A 22,267-nucleotide genomic window follows, 5' to 3' on the forward strand; every position below is an offset into this window, starting at 1 on the left:
GGGGAGACAACAAGGAAGCTGGCTGGGGAGACAGAAAGGGGGCTGGCTGGCGAGACAGAAAGGGGGTTGGCTGGGGAGACAACAAGGAAGCTGGCTGGGGAGACAGAAAGGGGGCTGGCTGGCGAGTCAGAAAGGGGGTTGGCTGGGGAGACAACAAGGAGGCTGGCTGGGGAGACAGAAAGGGGGCTGGCTGGGGAGACAACAAGGAAGCTGGCTAGGGAGACAGAAAGGGGGCTGGCTGGGGAGACACTGGGGGGCTGTTGAGACAGAAGGGGATGGGCTGGCTGGGGGCACTAACATCTATTTTGTCTCCGAGTGCCTGGTCTGAATTTACGCCTCTGTACAAATTTGTATAAAGGTGCCAGACTCCTGTAACATGCAACATATGCTCCTTTTGTACATAACTATAACCAGCAAAAAAATTATTTTTCTATAAATTTATGATTTTTTAGAACAATTGCAAAAAGATAATAAAATGGAACATACTCTACACTTGCAAGCTTTATGATAGCCTTGGACAATAACATCGGCCACAATTCAGCTTCACATGTTGTTGCTGGAAGTAGCAACTTGTCATCTTTGCTAAATGGTAGAGTATCATCCACAACGATTTTCCTCCAGCACCCCTGAGAATAAAGCAGAAAAAGCGAAGTAATGAAATCTCTGTGCAGGAATAGAAACTGTGATTCAGAGCAAGTTATCCATCTCTCCTACACAAAACACTCCCATTGTTTTCCTGCTGTGGGTCGAGTGAAATTATTGAAGGCTTAAGTGAAGAGAAGTCACCAAGATTGCAGATTAGGAACCACGCACACACGTTATGTGTGACAGCCACTGATAATCTGTACTAATTTAGTAACTTGCGTACTTCGCTTCCGACTTTGTTGCTTGTTCTTGTGTATGTATATAAATGTCATTGCTAAGTGAAGCTGCAACATAGTATTTATCCTAAATAACTGCACTAAAGCCTTAATTTGTCTTTCTAAAACATCTGCAAAATGTATTATTAAAATGGGGCATTCACAAATTAAATATGGCATGCTAGAAACAGAAAATAAGAACTAGAGTTACACAATGCCATGGTACAGAAGTATAGAAGTGTGTAGGAGTAACAATCTACTGTGGCTGCAACACATGGAATCTTTCATCTACGTATGATGATGCTGTACAGTAGTACCAATGATTACCTATACTTGGAATATTGGGTATAGAGTATAGTTACTTCAGCTGAATAAAAAAAAAATAGATAGATAGATAGATAGATAGATAGATAGATAGATAGATAGATAGATAGATAGATAGATAGATAGATAGATAGATAGATAGATAGATAGATAGATAGATAGGATCTTACGGTTACAGATTTATTTATTTTTTTAAATTACATAAAACAAATAAATTATATAGCAACCTATCAGCTTAGAGGTAACAGTTATCAAGTATATTATATAACAAGGGTAGGCAAGCTGAGGAACTACACATCACAGCATGCCCTGCCACAGTGTCAACCTTCCCTAACAGCAAAACTGTGGAAGAGTATGATGGGGGTTGTAGTTCCACAGCAACTGAAGTGCCAAAGGCTGTCTACCCTGGTCTCCAAAATCATAGTAATTGGTTGCTACGGTATGTGCGTGTCCACTCCAGTATTTACACTGTTTGATGTGTGTAACAGGAAACAAGATATGCACCTAAGCACAGCACTGGAGCCAGGAGCAGGTGTGGAGGGTGTGATACATTAACACAACGTTTGGGATGATGGCAGACACATGACTGACCCCGGCATTCCGAATAGTAGACAGGTTTTCGGGTAAACATATGCACCACAATGCGCAGGCGCACCGGTACAAAGCAGATCGCCGCTCAGCTGTCAAGGTGATCACAAGGAGATTGACAGGAAGAAGGCGTTTGTGGGTGTCAACTGACCGTTTTTAGGGAGTGTTTGGAAAAACGCAGGTGTGTCCATGCATTAGCAGGGAAGGTTCCTGACGTCAATTCCGGTCCCAGATAGGCTGATGTGATCGCAGCGGCTGAGTAAGTCCTGGGCTACGGAGAGACTGCACAAAATCACTTTGTACAGCTCTGCTACACATACGTTCGCACATTTGCACAGCTAAAATACCCTTCCCCTGTAGGAGGCGACTATCTGATCGCAGCAGTGCAAAAATCGCTTGCAAGCGATCAGGTCTGAATTAGGCCCATAGATTAGTGACTCAGTCGCACACAGATATACACGTGTTGCATATCAAATGAATGAGCACAGTCTCATTCATTAGTTACATTAGTTACACTAGTTACATTGCATTGTGTCTCACAGGACCACTGTCTCCTACCCTGACCCCTTCTGTCGCTAATACCTATACAACAGTCAACTTGAGATTTCTTTGTTATTCAGTCACACTGTCCACTGACATACCCAGGATTCGTACCCATTGCCTGTGGCATTGCAGTCAATCTATTCATTGAGCTATCTGCCCTTGCATAGAAAGCTAGAGAATTGTAACTATTTGAAGCTTACCTTGTACTTTGTGAAAAAAATATCAGCATTGCGGCTGAACAGATCTAAGTAGTGTGTGCCTGCAAGAAATTGGATGTGTGGCTGCACACTACATAGATCTGCTCAATTACAACGCTGATTATTTTTTTGTAAAAGTACAAGTACAGTAGCTTCATATAGTTCTTATAGTTTTTATGGAGGATCAAATAGCTCAATGACTAGGGTGTTTGATTAGAATTCAACAGGTTATAGATTTCTATTCTGGGTATGTCGGTATATTGAAATGTGTTAATTAATAAAGGGTATTGTGACTTCCGGTAAGCGGGACACCAAGTGTGGCCGCATTTTATCTGGGCTCCGGACCTCGACTTTTCAGCAGGGGGATTATCAGCAGAATCTTACCTCCACCGTGGCTTGCTGTAGTGCCACCACATCCAGGACAAATTTGTGCCTGCTGTCAGGTCCGGAGTTCCTATTTCTGCATCGGAGTCAAGCCTGCAAGGTGCAGGCATATATGACCGCCCCCCGCCATCTTGGGCGCAAAAGTCTGGAAGATGCTGGGAACTTCTGCTGCTACTGACATCCCACCCTCACTTCATCCACACTCCTCGGGATCAAACCTGCGTGTGGGTCAACACGAGATCGCTTTCGGTATTATCAGTACTCTCCAGGGGGGGCCCTTCCACTACTCTTGAAAACAATCTGCTGTGGAGTCCCCATAAGTAGAAGTACCTCCAGCATCCAACCCTCCAGCGCAAAGCTGCCTCCTGTACTTCCACTGGCCGTGTGATACCCGCGGGCTCCCCTCTCCACAGGTGCGACCTGAGATATCTGGCTGCTGTGGTGGAGTTTGCTTGCCCGGCAGCTTAATTTGCGGAGTGTGCTGTGCCGTCTACAGGCTTCCTCCTTTGTGAGTGCTTCATTGCTGAGGATACTTATTTGCACCTACAAGTCTGACCGTATACTACATGCACGTACTGTGTCTGTACTGAGCCAGCCTCCTATTATTGCTGGTCCTGCGTGGGACTTGTGTTCGTGTATCACACAGTGATAGCCTGAGGGCAGTGGATCAAGACATCCCTAAAGGACTGCCTGTGGATTGCTACCTACTCCTCTGCTTTTGTCACGAGTGTTTACAAGAGCCTATCTTACGGTCTCTTCATAGTGGACATTGCTCGTTGTACTCCCTTTGTATGTATCTTCTCCCCCACGCTTTTGGGACTGATATTTGATACCTGCATCTCCAGGATGATTACGGTTCCCTAGTAAAGTATACTCCACACACAGATAGTGGCTGAAGATTTACGGACTGAACATTAGTGTGAACTGTTTAACCCTTCATTGTGGAATTTATACTTTCTATTATTTTTCTGAGAAACTGCACCTATTGTTAATATAGTACCTTTAAATTGTCTTTATTCATACTGTTTTAAATCCTATTTTCGCCATTAGTCTGCTACTTGTACTGTGAATGTAATGTCTTATGTGTCACACTGCTTTTCCTCCTGCTTTTCATTAGTTTGATTACTAATATAGAATTGTTTGAGTGCACATCTACTGTACCTAGAGACACTCTATGTTGTACTTGCCATATGTGACATGGCTCATATACTACTCTTTGCTGTAGTCTGTGATATTGTCTATTAGATATTCACACTTCTTGTTTAATATTCAGGTTTCTCCTGTCCTCCACCTGGTCATTGGGGTATAACGTAGGCTTTAACCAAACCAGGTCTAACAATGATTGTAGTTCACCCCTTGCCAGTCACCGAATTGGCGGAAACCATTGCCCAAACCCTACTGTCCTATTTTGATAGCTGGATGGCTAAAATAGAATTGACACTAAATGCTGCGCCTACTACAATGGAGCCACAGGCCAATTGTGTAACCAAGGTTACGGATATCTCCTGTGATTTGGAGTACCGGGTCACTCCTTCTCAACAATGACCTGCACAGCAGTCCAAGACCCCTTTGTCCATGCCTGCTGAAGTTGCTATATCCTCTTACAAACACACCCAGGTTTCCTATTCCCTGGTGGGGACCCCGACATCTCTAGTAGACTCCCTTCCCTCTCAGACTATGGGGACAGATTTATCTGGTACTAGAGAGATAAAAGCTGACAAACAACTCCCCCAATTTAACAACATTCTTTGTTTGAGATCTGATGGACTGGGTGTGGTGGACATTCCCTATCATGAGCCAAAATTGTTGACTACAACTAGCTCTTGGATACTGGTCTCCCATACTAGTCTTGTACTTGTATGTGCCCGCAATGCATATACACCGCTTTTATTCCAGGGACCCCTAGGCGCTGTCACTTGAATAGTGTATTTACTCATACTGTACTGGCCTGCCTATATATAACCTTCCCTTAAGATTTAAACTACGGCAATTGTCACCTAATATATTATTATTGGTTATGTATATGTCAGCATATGGATCAGAATATGGCCTTTATACATGTACTGTATGTCTCACATTTGGTTATGTAGTACTGCGTAATGCTTACATACAGTATAATTTTTTATTTATTTTTTATTTTTGTTACTATATTCAGGCAACACAACATGTTTGGTTATGATAACGGTCAGAGCCTTACTAACCTAGATGTCAGCATGAATAATGTTATAAAACTATTTCATACCCTTAGTTATAGGGCCTGATTAGTCATTTAATGGAAATGGTCTTCTGTGATACTATGGATAGAGTCCTACTTTTTTCTATTCTATGTAGTATTATATGGCTCATTGCCTTTATTATAAGGCAGTACTCATCCATATCTCTTCTATCTCTACATCTGACACTTTTTTTTTTTAATTCTTGTTGGTTTTTTTGTTGCATTTTTTGTTATATTTCAGTAGTCAGTTGACTGTTCTCAGGACATGGGCTACGGTGGTAGCTCCTGTTCTTCCTGATATGGTTGGAAAATTTTAAAACTGGAGTGTGAGAAGCATTGCATCACAAGATCGGCCTATGCTGAATATCTGTAAAATTTTTGCCCTTTCTTTGTGTATCCTATATGAATATTTGTTATATGTATCACAAACTATACCTCGTAGAACTTGCCAACTACCTTGAGTTGCACACTGTATTGTCATATCTGTAATACTGTAGTCCTCCTCAACTCTAAATGCAGATTATATACTGCTTCTGTACCTTATACTGATGCACATGCTTAAATAAAAAATATAAAAAAATAAAAATAAAGGGTATTGTAACTGAATAGCAGCGAGCTCTCAAATTAAGTGCATGAATGTGGTATAAAGAGGATTTGTGTCCAAATCCATTTTCTTGCAGTGGTCAATAAATGTGTTTATTATGTGTGTATATATATATACATATATATATATATATATATATATATACACCCATCCACGATTTGCCGGCACTCAGGACTCAGATCAACTACCCCACATGCTCAGGTGCCCATCCAATAGTAGTGATATTTGATTCAAAAGGTTGTAGTTACTGTACTGTCCTGAGGATGGGGCGGATGCCCCGAAAATGTTTGATATTATTCAATACATGTGACTTTTGCATATGAAATAGCTTCCGACTGCCATCTTCTTTTGAATTGGATACATATATATATATATATATATATATATATAGATAGATAGATAGATAGATAGATAGATAGATAGATAGATACCAGAAAATTGAGCGGCACTCATAGACTTCATAACCCACTTATCACCGGCGTGGACAAAGAATCATCGAGCCAGTGGTATATTCCAACGTTTCATGTCTTTTATGACATTTTGTCAAGGATACAACCAGAACACATAACAATACAAACTTTTATAGTAACTCACCAACGTGTAACGCGCTGCCGTCCCGCTCTGTGCTGTGGCGCGATGACGTCATTCTCATGCGCGTTAGCGCTGACGTCCCGGCTCCTAGCAACGAGGTGCGCGGCTGCCGTGCTCCCATCACCTTGGAAACACTGATAAACATATAAAACAAAAACATGTCAGATGCGGCTGCAGGGAGCAAAAGAGAGAAAGGACAGCTCTAACGATGCATATTAAACACCTATAGATGCAATTAAATTAGCAAACACCTGTCAGTATAATTTATACAGAATGTATACATTGTAAAACTACATAAAGCAGTTTAAAGAACATTGATCATTCAGACCCAGAGGGTGCAAGGTCTGCAATTTCTGGATCCACATAGCTTCCTTCTGGAGCAAAAGACGTCCCCTATCCCCCCCTCTGCTGTCTAATGGCACATGGTCTATCATCTTGTATTTCAGGCTGGCTAAATTGTGTCTAAAATTCTTAAAGTGTCTGGCAACAGGTTGTTCTTGATCCGTTCCTTCCAACGCATGGCGAATAGAGGTTCTATGCATGGCCATGCGCTCCTTAAATTGCCTTATCGTTTTTCCGATATACAGTAGCCCACACGGGCACTTGATGTAATAAACCACGTATTTTGATGAGCATGTCAACGGATACCTGATGTAAAACTTTTTGCCAGACCTGGGGTGAAAGAAAGTGTCCCCTGTGTCCAAAAAACTACAGGTAGTACACCCTAAATAACGATGATTGCCAGGTTTTTTTTACAGGAAATGTCCCGGAGGTTTTGGTTTTAATTTTGAGACATCATTATGAACTACATATTTTTTTATATTTTTACCTCTTCGCTGGCCAACCATGAGATGCTTGTTGTAAAGTGCGGGTAACCCCTGTTCTGTGTTCACTAGAGGCCAGAAACGCTTAGCAGCTGCGTTGATCTTACTGCTAGCGGTAGAGAAATCGGTGACCCAAATAATGGAATCTTGAAGTTTAGAGGGTCCTGGCAATTCAAGGGCCTTGGCTCTTGAGGTAAGCAATACCTTCTGCATCATTTGCTTTAAAAATCTAGGATTGTGTCCTCTAGCTATAAATTTATTCATCATTAAATTATATTTTTAGATCTTGTGTGTCACTGCAAATTCTCAAAGCTCTCATAAACTGTGAAAACGGAAGTCCTTGTTTAAGGGACCTGGGGTGATGACTCTCCACCCTCAAAAGGGTGTTGCGGTCAGTCTGTTTGTGGTAGACCGAAGTATGAAACGTGCCATTGCGGATGGAGATGGAGACATCCAAGAAATTTATATTGCAGTTGCTAATATTGTAGGTGAACTTGATGCAATCGTCTAGCTGGTTGATAGACTTCATCATAGAGATAAAGAGCTCCTTGCTTCCAGTCCAAAGGACAAAAATACTTCCAGTACGACGGAAAATTCTTCATTCAAAGACTGGGCTGCGCAATGGTGTCTTGCGTGGCACCCAGCTACGCGAACGCATTCATGTTCGCATTGGAACAAGATTTATTTTTCGTGGATCCGAATTTTTCACAATTTATACACAGCTATTATCGTTACATAGACAAAATTTTTGTCCTTTGGACTGGAAGCAAGGAGCTCTTTATCTCTATGATGAAGTCTATCAACCAGCTAGACGATTACATCAAGTTCACCTACAATATTAGCAACTGCAATATAAATTTCTTGGATGTCTCCATCTCCATCCGCAATGGCACGTTTCATACTTCGGTCTATCACAAACAGACTGACCGCAACACCCTTTTGAGGGTGGAGAGTCATCACCCCAGGTCCCTTAAACAAGGACTTCCGTTTTCACAGTTTATGAGAGCTTTGAGAATTTGCAGTGACACACAAGATCTAAAAATACAACTTAATGTAATGATGAATAAATTTAAAGCTAGAGGATACAATCCTAGATCTTTAAAGCAAATGATGCAGAAGGTATTGCTTACCTCAAGAGCCAAGGCCTTTGAATTGCCAGGACCCTCTAAACTTCAAGATTCCATTACTTGGGTCACCGATTTCTCTACCGTTAGCAGTAAGATCAACGCAGCTGCTAAGCGTTTCTGGCCTCTAGTGAACACAGAACAGGGGTTACCCGCACTTTACAACAAGCATCTCATGGTTGGCCAGCAAAGAGGTAAAAATATAAAAAATTATGTAGTTCATAATGATGTCTCAAAATTAAAACCAAAACCTCCGGGACATTTCCTGTCAAAAAAACCTGGCAATCATCGTTGTTTAGGGTGTACTACCTGTAGTTTTTTGGACACAGGGGACACTTTCTTTCACCCCAGGTCTGGCAAAAAGTTTTACATCAGGTATCCGTTGACATGCTCATCAAAATACGTGGTTTATTACATCAAGTGCCCGTGTGGGCTACTGTATATCGGAAAAACGATAAGGCAATTTAAGGAGCGCATGGCCATGCATAGAACCTCTATTCGCCATGCGTTGGAAGGAACGGATCAAGAGCAACCTGTTGCCAGACACTTTAAGAATTTTAGACACAATTTAGCCAGCCTGAAATACAAGATGATAGACCATGTGCCATTAGACAGCAGAGGGGGGGATAGGGGACGTCTTTTGCTCCAGAAGGAAGCTATGTGGATCCAGAAATTGCAGACCTTGAACCCTCTGGGTCTGAATGATCAATGTTCTTTAAACTGCTTTATGTAGTTTTACAATGTATACATTCTGTATAAATTATACTGACAGGTGTTTGCTAATTTAATTGCATCTATAGGTGTTTAATATGCATCGTTAGAGCTGTCCTTTCTCTCTTTTGCTCCCTGCAGCCGCATCTGACATGTTTTTGTTTTATATGTTTATCAGTGTTTCCAAGGTGATGGGAGCACGGCAGCCGCGCACCTCGTTGCTAGGAGCCGGGACGTCAGCGCTAACGCGCATGAGAATGACGTCCTCGCGCCACAGCACAGAGCGGGACGGCAGCGCGTTACACTTTGGTGAGTTACTATAAAAGTTTGTATTGTTATGTGTTCTGGTTGTATCCTTGACAAAATGTCATAAAAGACATGAAACGTTGGAATATACCACTGGCTCGATGATTCTTTGTCCACGCCGGTGATAAGTGGGTTATGAAGTCTATGAGTGCCGCTCAATTTTCTGGTATCTGTTTGATCTGCACGGAGAGAGCACCATAGCCATTTGAACCTAATGTTTGGAGTGCCAGTCATCCCCTCAAGTTCCTAAATATCGGATCGCTGTATCCGGACAAGGCACCCGCTCACTTGTATAGGATTTACACAAGGTGTTTCTTTAGTGTGTTGCCTGCCATAGCAATCACATTGTTTTTATGACATACAACATGTCACGTCCAGCTGCAGATGCCTTTGATGATGGATTTTCCAACATAACCCTTGTACCAGAAGCGGTTTTAAGTTTCTCTGAACCTGAGGCAGATGCCATTTTTTTCAAAGATAATATGGAAAAAGCAGGGGGCAATGTGGAGTCCGTGCAACAAGTTTATCAACAACTGCTTAAACTACATCAGAAGGAAAATAAGAATATACTTACCGATAATTCTATTTCTCATAGTCCGTAGTGGATGCTGGGGACTCCGTAAGGACCATGGGGAATAGCGGCTCCGCAGGAGACTGGGCACATCTAAAGAAAGCTTTAGGACTAACTGGTGTGCACTGGCTCCTCCCCCTATGACCCTCCTCCAAGCCTCAGTTAGGATACTGTGCCCGGACGAGCGTACACAATAAGGAAGGATTTTGAATCCCGGGTAAGACTCATACCAGCCACACCAATCACACCGTATAACTTGTGATCTGAACCCAGTTAACAGTATGATAACAGAGGAGCCTCTGAAAAGATGGCTCCCAACAATAATAACCCGATTTTTGTAACAATAACTATGTACAAGTATTGCAGACAATCCGCACTTGGGATGGGCGCCCAGCATCCACTACGGACTATGAGAAATAGAATTATCGGTAAGTAAATTCTTATTTTCTCTAACGTCCTAAGTGGATGCTGGGGACTCCGTAAGGACCATGGGGATTATACCAAAGCTCCCAAACGGGCGGGAGAGTGCGGATGACTCTGCAGCACCGAATGAGAGAACTCCAGGTCCTCCTCAGCCAGGGTATCAAATTTGTAGAATTTAGCAAACATGTTTGCCCCTGACCAAGTAGCTGCTCGGCAAAGTTGTAAAGCCGAGACCCCTCGGGCAGCCGCCCAAGATGAGCCCACTTTCCTTGTGGAACGAGCTTTTACAGATTTTAGCTGTGGCAGGCCTGCCACAGAATGTGCAAGCTGAATTGTACTACAAATCCAACGAGCAATAGTCTGCTTAGAAGCAGGAGCACCCAGCATGTTGGGTGCATACAGGATAAACAGCGAGTCAGATTTCCTGACTCCAGCCGTCCTGGAAACATATTTTCAGGGCCCTGACAACATCCAGCAACTTGGATTCCTCCAAGTCCCTAGTAGCCGCAGGCACCACAATAGGTTGGTTCAGGTGAAAACGCTGGAACCACCTTAGGGAGAAACTGAGGACGAGTACTCAATTCCCCCTGTCCGAATGGAAAATCAGATAAGGGCTTTTACAGGATAAAGCCGCCAATTCTGACACGCGCCTGGCCCAGGCCAGGGCCAACAGCATGACCACTTTCCATGTGAGATATTTTAACTCCACAGATTTAAGTGGTTCAAACCAATGTGACTTTTGGAACCCAAACTACATTGAGATCCCAAATTGCCACTGGAGGCACAAAAGGAGGCTGTATATGCAGTACCCCTTTTACAAACGTCTAAACTTCAGGGACTGAAGCTAGTTCTTTTTTGGAAGAAAATTGACAGGGCCGAAATCTGAACCTTAATGGACCCCAATTTCAGGCCCATAGACTCTCCTGTTTGCAGGAAATGTAGGAATCGACCCAGTTGAATTTCCTCCGTCGGGCCTTACTGGCCTCGCACTACGCAACATATTTTCGCCAATTGCGGTGATAATGTTTTTGCGGTTACATCCTTCCTGGCTTTTGATCAGGATAGGAATGACTTCATCCGGAATGCCTTTTTTCCTTCAGGATCCGGTGTTCAACCGCCATGCCGTCAAACGCAGCCGCGGTAAGTCTTGGAACAGACAGGGTCCTTGCTGGAGCAGGTCCCTTCTTAGAGGTAGAGGCCACGGATCCTCCGTGAGCCTCTCTTGAAGTTCCGGTTACCAAGTCCTTCTTGGCCAATCCGGAGCCACGAATATAGTGCTTTCTCCTCTCCATCTTATCAATCTCAGTACCTTGGGTATGAGAGGCAGAGGAGGGAACACATACACTGACTGGTACACCCACTGTGTTACCAGAGCGTCTACAACTATTGCCTGAGGGTCTCTTGACCTGGCGCAATACCTGTCGAGTTTTTTAATCATGTGGACGACTTCTGGGTGAAGTCCCCACTCTCCCGGGTGGAGGTCGTGCTGAGGAAGTCTGCTTCCCAGTTGTCCACTCCCGGAATGAATACTGTTGACAGTGCTATCACATGATTTTCCGCCCAGCGAAGAATCCTTGCAGCTTCTGCCATTGCCCTCCTGCTTCTTGTGCCACCCTGTCTGTTTACGTGGGTGACTGCCATGATGTTGGCCGACTGGATCAACACCGGCTGACCTTGAAGCAGAGGTCTCGCTAAGCTTAGAGCATTGTAAATGGCCCTTAGCTTCAGGATATTTATGTGAAGTGATGTATCCAGGCTTGACCCTAAGCCCTGGATATTCCTTCCCTGTGTGACTGCTCCCCAGCCTCGCAGGCTGGCATCCGTGGTCACCAGGACCCAGTCCTGAATGCCGAATCTGCGGCCCTCTAGAAGATAAGCACTCTGCAACCACTACAGGATGGATACCCTTGTCCTTGGCGACAGGGTTATCCGCTGATGCATCTGAAAATGCGACCCGGACCATTTGTCCAGTAGGTTCCACTGGAAAGTTCTTGCGTGGAATCTAACGAATGGGATTGCTTCGTAGGAAGCCACCATTTTTACCCAGAACCCTTGTGCATTGATGCACTGAGACTTGGTTCGGTTTTAGGAGGTTCCTGATTAGCTCGGATAACTCCCTGGCTTTCTCTTCCGGGAGAAACACCTTTTTTCTGGACTGTGTCCAGGATCATCCCTAGGAAACAGAAGACAAGTCGTCGGAACCAGCTGCGATTTTGGAATATTGAGAATCCAATCGTGCTGCCGCAACACTACCTGAGATAGTGCTACACCGACCTCCAACTGTTCCCTGGATCTTACCCATATCAGGGAATCGTCCAAGTAAGGGATAACTAAATTTCCCTTCCTTCGAAGGGATATCATTTCGTCCATTACCTTGGTAAAGACCCGGGGTGCCGTGGACCATCCCTACGGCAGCGTCTGAACTGATAGTGACAGTTCTGTACCATAACCTGAGGTACCCTTGGTGAGAAGGGTAAATTTTGACATGAAGGTAAGCATCCTTGATGTCCCGAGACATCATGTAGTCCCCTTCTTCCAGGTTCGCAATCACTGCTCTGAGTGACTCAATCTTGAATTTGAACCTCTGTATGTAAGTGTTCAAAGATTTTAGATTTAGAATCGGTCTCACCGAGCCGTCTGGCTTCGGTACCACAATAGTGTGAAATAATACCCCGTTCCCTGTTGCAGGAGGGGTACCTCGATTATCACCTGCTGGGAATACAGCTTGTGAATGGCTTCCAAAACTGCCTCCCTGTCAGAGGGAGACGTCGGTAAAGCCGACTTTTGGAAACGGCGAGGGGGAGACGTCTCGAATTCCAATATGTACCCCTGAGATATTACCTGAAAGATCCAGGGGTCTACTTGCGAGTGAGCCCACTGCGCACTGAAATTCATTGAGAACGGGCCCCCACCGTGCCTGAGCTTGTAAAGCCCTAGCGTCATACTGAAGGCTTGGCAGAGGCGGGAAAGGGTTTCTGTTCCTGGGAACTGGCTGATCTCTACAGCCTTTTTCCTCTCCCTCTGTCACGAGCAGAAAAGAGGAACCTTTTGTCCGCTTGCCAAAAAAGGACTGCGCCTGATAATACGGCGTCTTATTTTGAGAGGCGACCTGGGGTACAAACGTGGATTTCCCAGCTGTTGCCGTGGCCACCAGGTCTAAAAGACCGACCCCAAATGTCCCCTTTCAAAGGCAATACTTCCAAATGCCGTTTGGAATCCGCATCACCTGACCATTTTACTGGTAGACTTGGACAACGCACTTATACTTGATGCCAGTCGGCAATTATTCCGCTGTGCATCATGCATATATAGAAATGCATCTTTTAAATGCTCTATAGGCAATAATATACTATCCTTATCTAGGATATCAATATTTCCAGTCAGGGAATCCGACCATGCCAACCCAGCACTGCACCTCCAGGCTGAGGCGATAGCTGGTCGCAGTATAACACCAGTATGTGTGTAAATACCTTTTTGGATACCCTCCTGCTTTCTATCAGCAGGATCCTTAAGGGCGGCCATCTCATGAGAGGGTAGAGCCCTTGTTCTTACAAGTGTGTGAGCGCCTTATCCCCCCTAGGGGGTGTTTCCCAACGCACCCTAACCTCTGGCGGGAAAGGGTATGCAGCCAATACTTTTTAAGAAATTTGTTATCGGGGGGAAACCCACGCATCATCACACACCTCATTTTATTTCTCAGATTCAGGAAAACTACAGGTAGTTTTTCCCTCACCGAACATAATACCCCTTTTTGGTGGTACTCGTATTATCGGAAATGTATAAAAACATTTTCCATTGTCTCAATCATGTAACGTGTGGCCCTACTGGAAATCACGGTTGTCTCTTCTCCGTCGACACAGGAGTCAGTATCCGTGTCGGCGTCTGTATCTGCCATCTGAGGTAACGGCCGCTTTAGAGCCCCTGACGGCCTATGAGACGTCTGGACAGGCACAAGCTGAGTAGCCGGCTGTCTTTTGTCAACCACTGTTTTTTTATATAGAGCTGACACTGTCACGTAATTTTCAACAGTTCATCCACTCAGGTGTCGACCCCCTAGGGGGTGACATCACTGTTACAGACACTCTGCTCCGTCTCCACATCATTTTTCTCCTCATACATGTCGACACAAACGTACCGACACACAGCACACACACAGGGAATGCTCTGATAGAGGACAGGACCCCACTAGCCCTTTGGGGAGACAGAGGGAGAGTATGCCAGCACACACCAGAGCGCTATATATATACAGGGATAACCTTATATAAGTGTTTTTCCCCTTATAGCTGCTGTATGTTTTAATACTGCGCCTAATTAGTGCCCCCCTCTCTTTTTTCTGTAGTGTAGTGACTGCAGGGAAGAGCAGGGAGCTTCCCTCCAACTGAGCTGTGAGGGAAAATGGCGCCAGTGTGCTGAGGAGATAGGCTCCGCCCCCTTTACGGCGGCCTTATCTCCCGGTTTTTTGTATATTCTGGCAGGGGTTAAATGCATCCATATAGCCCAGGAGCTATATGTGATGTATTTTTTGCCATGTAAGGTATTTCTGTCATGTTTTATTGCGTCTCAGGGCGCCCCCCCCAGCGCCCTGCACCCTCAGTGACCGGAGTATGAAGTGTGCTGAGAGCAATGGCGCACAGCTGCAGTGCTGTGCGCTACCTTATTGAAGACAGGAACGTCTTCTGCCGCCGATTTTTCCGGACCTCTTCGCTCTTCTGGCTCTGTAAGGGGGCCGGCGGCGCGGCTCCGGGACCCATCCAGGCTGGACCTGTGATCGTCCCTCTGGAGCTAATGTCCAGTAGCCAAGAAGCCCAATCCACTCTGCACGCAGGTGAGTTCGCTTCTTCTCCCCTTAGTCCCTCGATGCAGTGAGCCTGTTGCCAGCAGGTCTCACTGAAAATAACAAACCTAAACTAAAACTTTCACTAAGAAGCTCAGGAGAGCCCCTAGTGTGCACCCTTCTCGTCGGGCACAGAAATCTAACTGAGGCTTGGAGGAGGGTCATAGGGGGAGGAGCCAGTGCACACCAGTTAGTCCTAAAGCTTTCTTTAGATGTGCCCAGTCTCCTGCGGAGCCGCTATTCCCCATGGTCCTTACGGAGTCCCCAGCATCCACTTAGGACGTTAGAGAAATAGACTATTATCTACATGGAGTCAGTCTGTCTGACTATTATAGAGACAAGAGAATTCCGAGGGGATTCCGGGTCCGGAACATCCCGACTATAGGCCGCTTCAACGTTGAGTTCTGCCGCCTGTGGGCGGCAATATTAAACAAATATTCGTACGATTTAATTCTCCTGGTCATAGAGGAGGCCGGGAGGGAGTTAAAAATTATCAAATCCAAAATAGAGCAATTTGAAATTAACAACTTGGAGAAGCTGAAACAGGATACCGAGAATAAGTGGATGGAACAACTTTCCGAACAAATTGCTAAATACAAAGCAGACTTAGTAGCATTTAAAAGGAAAAAACGCATTACGGTCGAAAAGGATTATGAAGAACATCGGGTTTACGCATGGGTCAATCAGAAACCCCATTTTTAACAACCCAACAGAAACAAGCCTAATCGATATAGGAAACAACACCGTCTGGATACAGATAATTCCAGCGGGGGAGCTACATCAACCAGCGATGGTGAGTCCTCGGGTATAGGCTCTAAAGCAACAAAGAAGAGACTCCCTTTAGGGGTCACTACCCGGGCCAAAGCCAGCTCGGTAGAAGATCTTGCACAAGACGTGGAGGCCAGTGGGCAAGACAAAGGAAAAAAGAAGTACAAAAAGACGTAGTCTTTAATTTATCATCTAAATCTCTGACCTTGGATGAACTGTCAGTCCTTAACAAAGGACTATCCTTTGTGCCCACCAACAGACCAAATGCATTGAAAAACAAGGTTGATTTACAGTGCCTCAGTAGACAGCTTAGACTTAAGGAGTTCTTTGGTGACACCAGGGCGAATAGCACCGCTCAAACCATTATTAAGAAAACATCCACATTTCACCCTGCATCGAACAACCCTGCCATTAAATGTTTCACCTCGCAGTTGGGGAAGACAATGGAGAATTGTGTGGAAACAAATTTCCCCAGACACAGCAACCTCACCAAAGGCGAAAAAATTGCCCTCAAGAACTTGAGCTCTTATACGGATATCATTATACGCCCCGCAGATAAGGGTGGGGGCATTGTTGTTCAAGATCTTTCAAATTATAAACTAGAAATTGAGAGGCAACTTAATCAGTCTAATGTCTATAGTCCTTTGGAACAGGACCCCACCACTGTCTTCAAGAAGGAACTTGACACTCTTCTCACTGCAGCAGTTCAAGACAACATTATTACATAAAAGGTGTGTGATTCTCTCACGGTGGAACACCCTAGGATTCCATTGATTTACACCATACCCAAGTTGCACAAAGATGCCAGTAATCCCCCTGGTTGGCCGATCATTTCGGCTAGGGATTCTTTATTCTATGGAATCTCTAAGTTCCTGGACACATATCTACAACCAGTAGTGCAGAATGAGAGAACGTTTCTAAAGGACACCACATCGTTCTTGTTAAAACTACTGGTGATCCCGAGGGTTGAAACGCATTGGTGGCTGGCTACCATAGATGTAGTCAGCCTATATACAAGCATCCCACACAACAGGGGCTTAATTGCTACTAGGCGACTACTTACTAATAACCCACATTATCAAGGACCCGATTTAGATTTTTTTATGAATCTCCTCGAACTAACGTTAACAAGAAATTACTTCCAGTACGACGGAAAATTCTTCATTCAAAGACTGGGCTGCGCAATGGGGTCTTGCGTGGCACCCAGCTATGCGAACGCATTCATGTTCGCATTGGAACAAGATTTATTTTTCGTGGATCCGATTTTTTCACAATTTATACACAGCTATTATCGTTACATAGACGATATTTTTGTCCTTTGGACTGGAAGCAAGGAGCTCTTTATCTCTATGATGAAGTCTATCAACCAGCTAGACGACTGCATCAAGTTCACCTACAATATTAGCAACTGCAATATAAATTTCTTGGATGTCTCCATCTCCATCCGCAATGGCACGTTTCATACTTCGGTCTACCACAAACAGACTGACCGCAACACCCTTTTGAGGGTGGAGAGTCATCACGCCAGGTCCCTTAAACAAGGACTTCCGTTTTCACAGTTTATGAGAGCTTTGAGAATTTGCAGTGACACACAAGATCTAAAAATACAACTTAATTTAATGATGAATAAATTTATAGCTAGAGGATACAATCCTAGATCTTTAAAGCAAATGATGCAGAAGGTATTGCTTACCTCAAGAGCCAAGGCCCTTGAATTGCCAGGACCCTCTAAACTTCAAGATTCCATTATTTGGGTCACCGATTTCTCTACCGCTAGCAGTAAGATCAACGCAGCTGCTAAGCGTTTCTGGCCTCTAGTGAACACAGAACAGGAGTTACCCGCACTTTACAACAAGCATCTCATGATTGGCCAGCGAAGAGGTAAAAATATAAAAAATTATGTAGTTGATAATGATGTCTCAAAATGAAAACCAAAACCTCCAGGACATTTCCTGTCAAAAAAACCTGCCAATCATCGTTGTTTAGGGTGTACTACCTGTAGTTTTTTGGACACAGGGGACACTTTCTTTCACCCCAGGTCTGGCAAAAAGTTTTACATCAGGTATCCGTTGACATGCTCATCAAAATACGTGGTTTATTACATCAAGTGCCCGTGTGGGCTACTGTATATCGGAAAAACGATAAGGCAATTTAAGGAGCGCATGGCCATGCATAGAACCTCTATTCGCCATGCGTTGGCAGGAACGGATCAAGAGCAACCTGTTGCCAGACACTTTAAGAATTTTAGACACAGTTTAGCCAGCCTGAAATACAAGATGATAGACCATGTGCCATTAGACAGCAGAGGGGGGGATAGGGGACGTCTTTTGCTCCAGAAGGAAGCTATGTGGATCCAGAAATTGCAAACCTTGCACCCTCTGGGGCTGAATGATCAATGTTCTTTAAACTGCTTTATGTAGTTTTACAATGTATACATTCTGTATAAATTATACTGACAGGTGTTTGCTAATTTAATTGCATCTATAGGTGTTTAATATGCATCGTTAGAGCTGTCCTTTCTCTCTTTTGCTCCCTGCAGCCGCATCTGACATGTTTTTGTTTTATATCTTTATCAGTGTTTCCAAGGTGATGGGAGCACGGCAGCCGCGCACCTCGTTGCTAGGAGCCGGGACGTCAGCGCTAACGCGCATGAGAATGACGTCATCGCGCCACAGCACAGAGCGGGACGGCAGCGCGTTACACTTTGGTGAGTTACTATAAAAGTTTGTATTGTTATGTGTTCTGGTTGTATCCTTGACAAAATGTCATAAAAGACATGAAACGTTAGAATATACCACTGGCTCGATGATTCTTTGTCCACGCCGGTGATAAGTGGGTTATGAAGTCTATGTGTGCCGCTCAATTTTCTGGTATCTGTTTGATCTGCACGGAGAGAGCACCATAGCCATTTGAACCTAATGTTTGGAGTGCCGGTCATCCCCTCAAGTTCCTATATATATATATATATATATATATATACTGATATATATATACTGTGGGAAGGGGCATCGTAGCATGGGCTTTCTTTGGGATCAATCTTGTCATGCCCCTTCCCCACGAGACATGTGCCTTATGTCCCTATTGAAAGAAATGGGGGGGGGGCACCAATTCTCTCTCTGGCACAGGGCACAAAAAAATCTTGTTACGGCTCTGACAGGACAGTTGACATAAGGGGGGTATTCGATTGTTTTAAAGTCAGTTGGGTGTCTGTTTTTTCCTATCTAATAGACAGGAAAAAACAGACACCCAACCGACTTTTCAAACATTTGAATTCCCCCCTATATCTTTTATATCTTATTTAAATTGGCCCAGCAAAAGCTTTGTAATCAATTAAACTAGTTGGTTGGTTGGAATGATAATCGGGCAGTGTGTGGGAGCAAATGATAATTATTCGTGTGGTCCCACATGCTGAAAAATGTCTAAAAATGGTCATTTAAACTAGCTGGAAAATCAAACATGCATGATTTTTCCAAACTAATCATTCTAGTGTAAGGGGAACTTTGCCCCCCAACTGAACGATAAGTAAAGGAGTCCACATTCAGGAGTCTGTCCTGCCACTGGCAAAATTTGCACTGCATGTGGCAAAATGAATCACTTTTCCTCAGTCTGCAAATCTAAAGAAACAAAATCTACACCCAAACAGTCTTCACAGCAGTTTAAATCCAGGAGAAAAACAGTGCGTTGTGTGGCTCAACATTCTACATCGTCTCTGCAGACTCATCTGACAGTGATGATACACCAGAAGGCTTTATCTACATGATTCATCAGGTTGGAAAAAAACAAGGGCAGTCCAAAAACTGACATCACCGTAGACAACACTTCTGTTGAATTTCTAACAGATTCCAGGGCTTATGTAAATCTAATGTATGCTACCAGTTTCAAGAAGCTACATGGCAGGTGGTTTTGAATCCAACATCGGTAAAAAATATTCACTTATGGTAATAAATTACCCTTTCCCTTACAGGGTTCTTTTGAAGTTGTTGAACACAAAAATGACAAAAGCCTTATTTTTTTGTCACTAAATATGCAAAAGGAAATCTCTTGGGATTTGATATTGCATCAGAGCTGGGTCTTATACAAATTATACAAACTCACAATTCTGCTCCTGTCATACTGTACACAACACTCCCAATTCCACTCCTGTCTTGAATGAAATAAAACCACTCCAAAATGATGTGGATGTTTTACTACAGGAGTATGATCATCTTTTTCACGGCATCGGAAAACTTAAATACTATCAAGTTCATCTTCACATTGATCACTTTGTTATACCGATTCCTCAAGAACATCTGTGCATTCCTATCAACATAAGGAAACAAGTGGAAGAGGAAATGCAAACTCTTGAAGACTTAGATATCACTGAAAAGGTGTCTGGCCCAAAACCATGGGTATCACCTAGTGTGGTTGACTGGTTGTGCCCAAATCTGGTCAACCAAATGCAGTGAGAATACGTGTTGATATGCGTCGTCCTAATGTTACAATTAAAAGAGAGCGCCGTATTACTCCAACTATGGATGATATTATACATAGACTAACAGGTGCATGTTTCTTTTTGAAAATGGATTTAAATAAAGGTTATCACCAACTGGAACTTGATGAAGAGTCACCACAAATAACAACATTCCCAACTCATGTTGGGTTACGAAGATACAAACGACTGTCATTTGTAATTGTGTCTGCAGCAGAGGTGTTTCAAAATACTATCCGTCAAGTTATACAGTCAGTTCAAAATGCCATCAATTACAGTGATGATATTGTTTTTTGGAGCAACACGCCCGGAACATGATGTGGCTCTGTGTCAAGTGTTTCAATTTCTTCAAGACAGGAATTAAACACTGAATTAAGATAAATGCATATTTCTTCAACAGAAGCTCAAATTTTTTTGGTCACAATATCATTCAGTGCATCATTCCACAACAAATGTCTCTCCTCATACATTAATGTTTCAAAGAAAAGTGATCAGATCCACACTTCCGGAAATTAATTTGACTCCTTCATCTAAAGATCGTCTGGTTCGGAAGACGGATTCTGCCGATAAACAAACGGCTAAACCATATGCAGATCGGAAATGGACGGTTACTGTTTCTGACTTACAAGAGGGAGATCATGTTTTGGAGAAACAAATAGTATGCAAGGATATGACTGCTTTTCACCCAAGTCCACTAACTGTAGTGAAAAGGAAAGGAACGATGATTGTTGCAGGAAATGACACTCAAACAGTGACAAGGAATGTGTCCCATTTCAAGAAGATATTTCCATCTTTATCTTCTGTTGTACCAAGTCAAGAGGATGTCATCACAGTACCTTTAGCATCCTCAGCACCAAGTGATCCTATTATGGAGTCTACTTCTTTGAGTGAACGATCACATATCCAGACTAAAGAAGGCAGAGTCATCAAACCTTCTGCCAGGATTATTGAGCAGATATGACTCTTACTTTATAAATCGTAACTAGTTGTTCTAGAAGGTATTCCAGTTTCATGTGTATTGGGTTAATGTTCCTGCTCAGGTACAGGTAATATATTGTTATAAGGGGTGGTCTTCAGTTTGCCGACTGTCGGGATCCCGGCGCACAGTATACCGGCGCCGGAATCCCGACAGCCGGCATACCGACACTTTTTCTCCCTCTTGGGGGTCCACGACCCCCCTGGAGGGAGAATAAATAGCGTGGCGCGCGCAGCGAGCCCGCAAGGGGCTCATTTGCGCTCGCCCAGCTGTCGGTATGCTGGTGGTTGGGATTCCGGCGCAGGTATGCTGGCCGCCGGGAGCCCGGCCGCCGGCATACCCTACTACACCCGTTATAAGTTTAATTTCATAAATGCATTACTTAGTTGAATGTAAATTCAATATTAAGTGTCTTAAAGCAAATATATGAAAAGAAGGGGGAGATGTAGTATCTTATGTATATAGATAGTTTATGTGCATTGTCAAGTAATAGTAAGATGAGGTAGTGTATCTTTAAGAATACTGCAGCACAAAAGGACATGTGATCAGGAAGTAGATACAGAGAGAGTGGAAGGAGAAGAACAACAGCCATGAGGAGCTGATGCCTTTGTCTATCTGTAATAATGCAAGTTTTACCATTAAGGGGTATATTCAATAACTGTCGGAAGCTGCCATCTTGTCGGAAAGACGCTGGCTTCCAACAGTTTTAGGTCAGAAGGGGTTCCGACCTATTAATTACAGCCCCGTTCTTTCTGACTTGTCGGAATGCACGCGGAACGACGGCTTCAGCCGCCGATCAGCGTGCCTCGTCGGAAGCGGGGCCAAACACGACAGGTTTTAGCCCCGTTTCTGACAAACTCAATCCGACTTGAAAACAAGTTGGATTGAGGTGAGGAGAAGGGGGGGGGGGGGGAGCGATGCGGCGGGCTGCGGGGATCGGGCATGAGAAGTACCTT

At 43.9% G+C, this 22,267-nt stretch overlaps 1 protein-coding gene across 2 annotated transcripts in view; it reads right to left on the reverse strand.

The window, feature by feature from the left end:
• Nucleotides 1-22,267, reverse strand: part of ADGB (androglobin) — a 943,967-nt gene that overhangs the window by 633,703 nt on the left and 287,997 nt on the right. For both annotated transcript variants that reach the window (XM_063917880.1, XM_063917881.1), the window contains one exon: nt 487-626. In XM_063917880.1, the coding sequence (XP_063773950.1) occupies nt 487-626 (140 nt within the window). The remainder of the gene's footprint in view (nt 1-486; nt 627-22,267) is intronic.

Source organism: Pseudophryne corroboree, chromosome 4 (genome assembly GCF_028390025.1).
Source record: "Pseudophryne corroboree isolate aPseCor3 chromosome 4, aPseCor3.hap2, whole genome shotgun sequence".
In the NCBI taxonomy this organism is placed as follows: Eukaryota; Metazoa; Chordata; class Amphibia; order Anura; family Myobatrachidae; genus Pseudophryne; species Pseudophryne corroboree.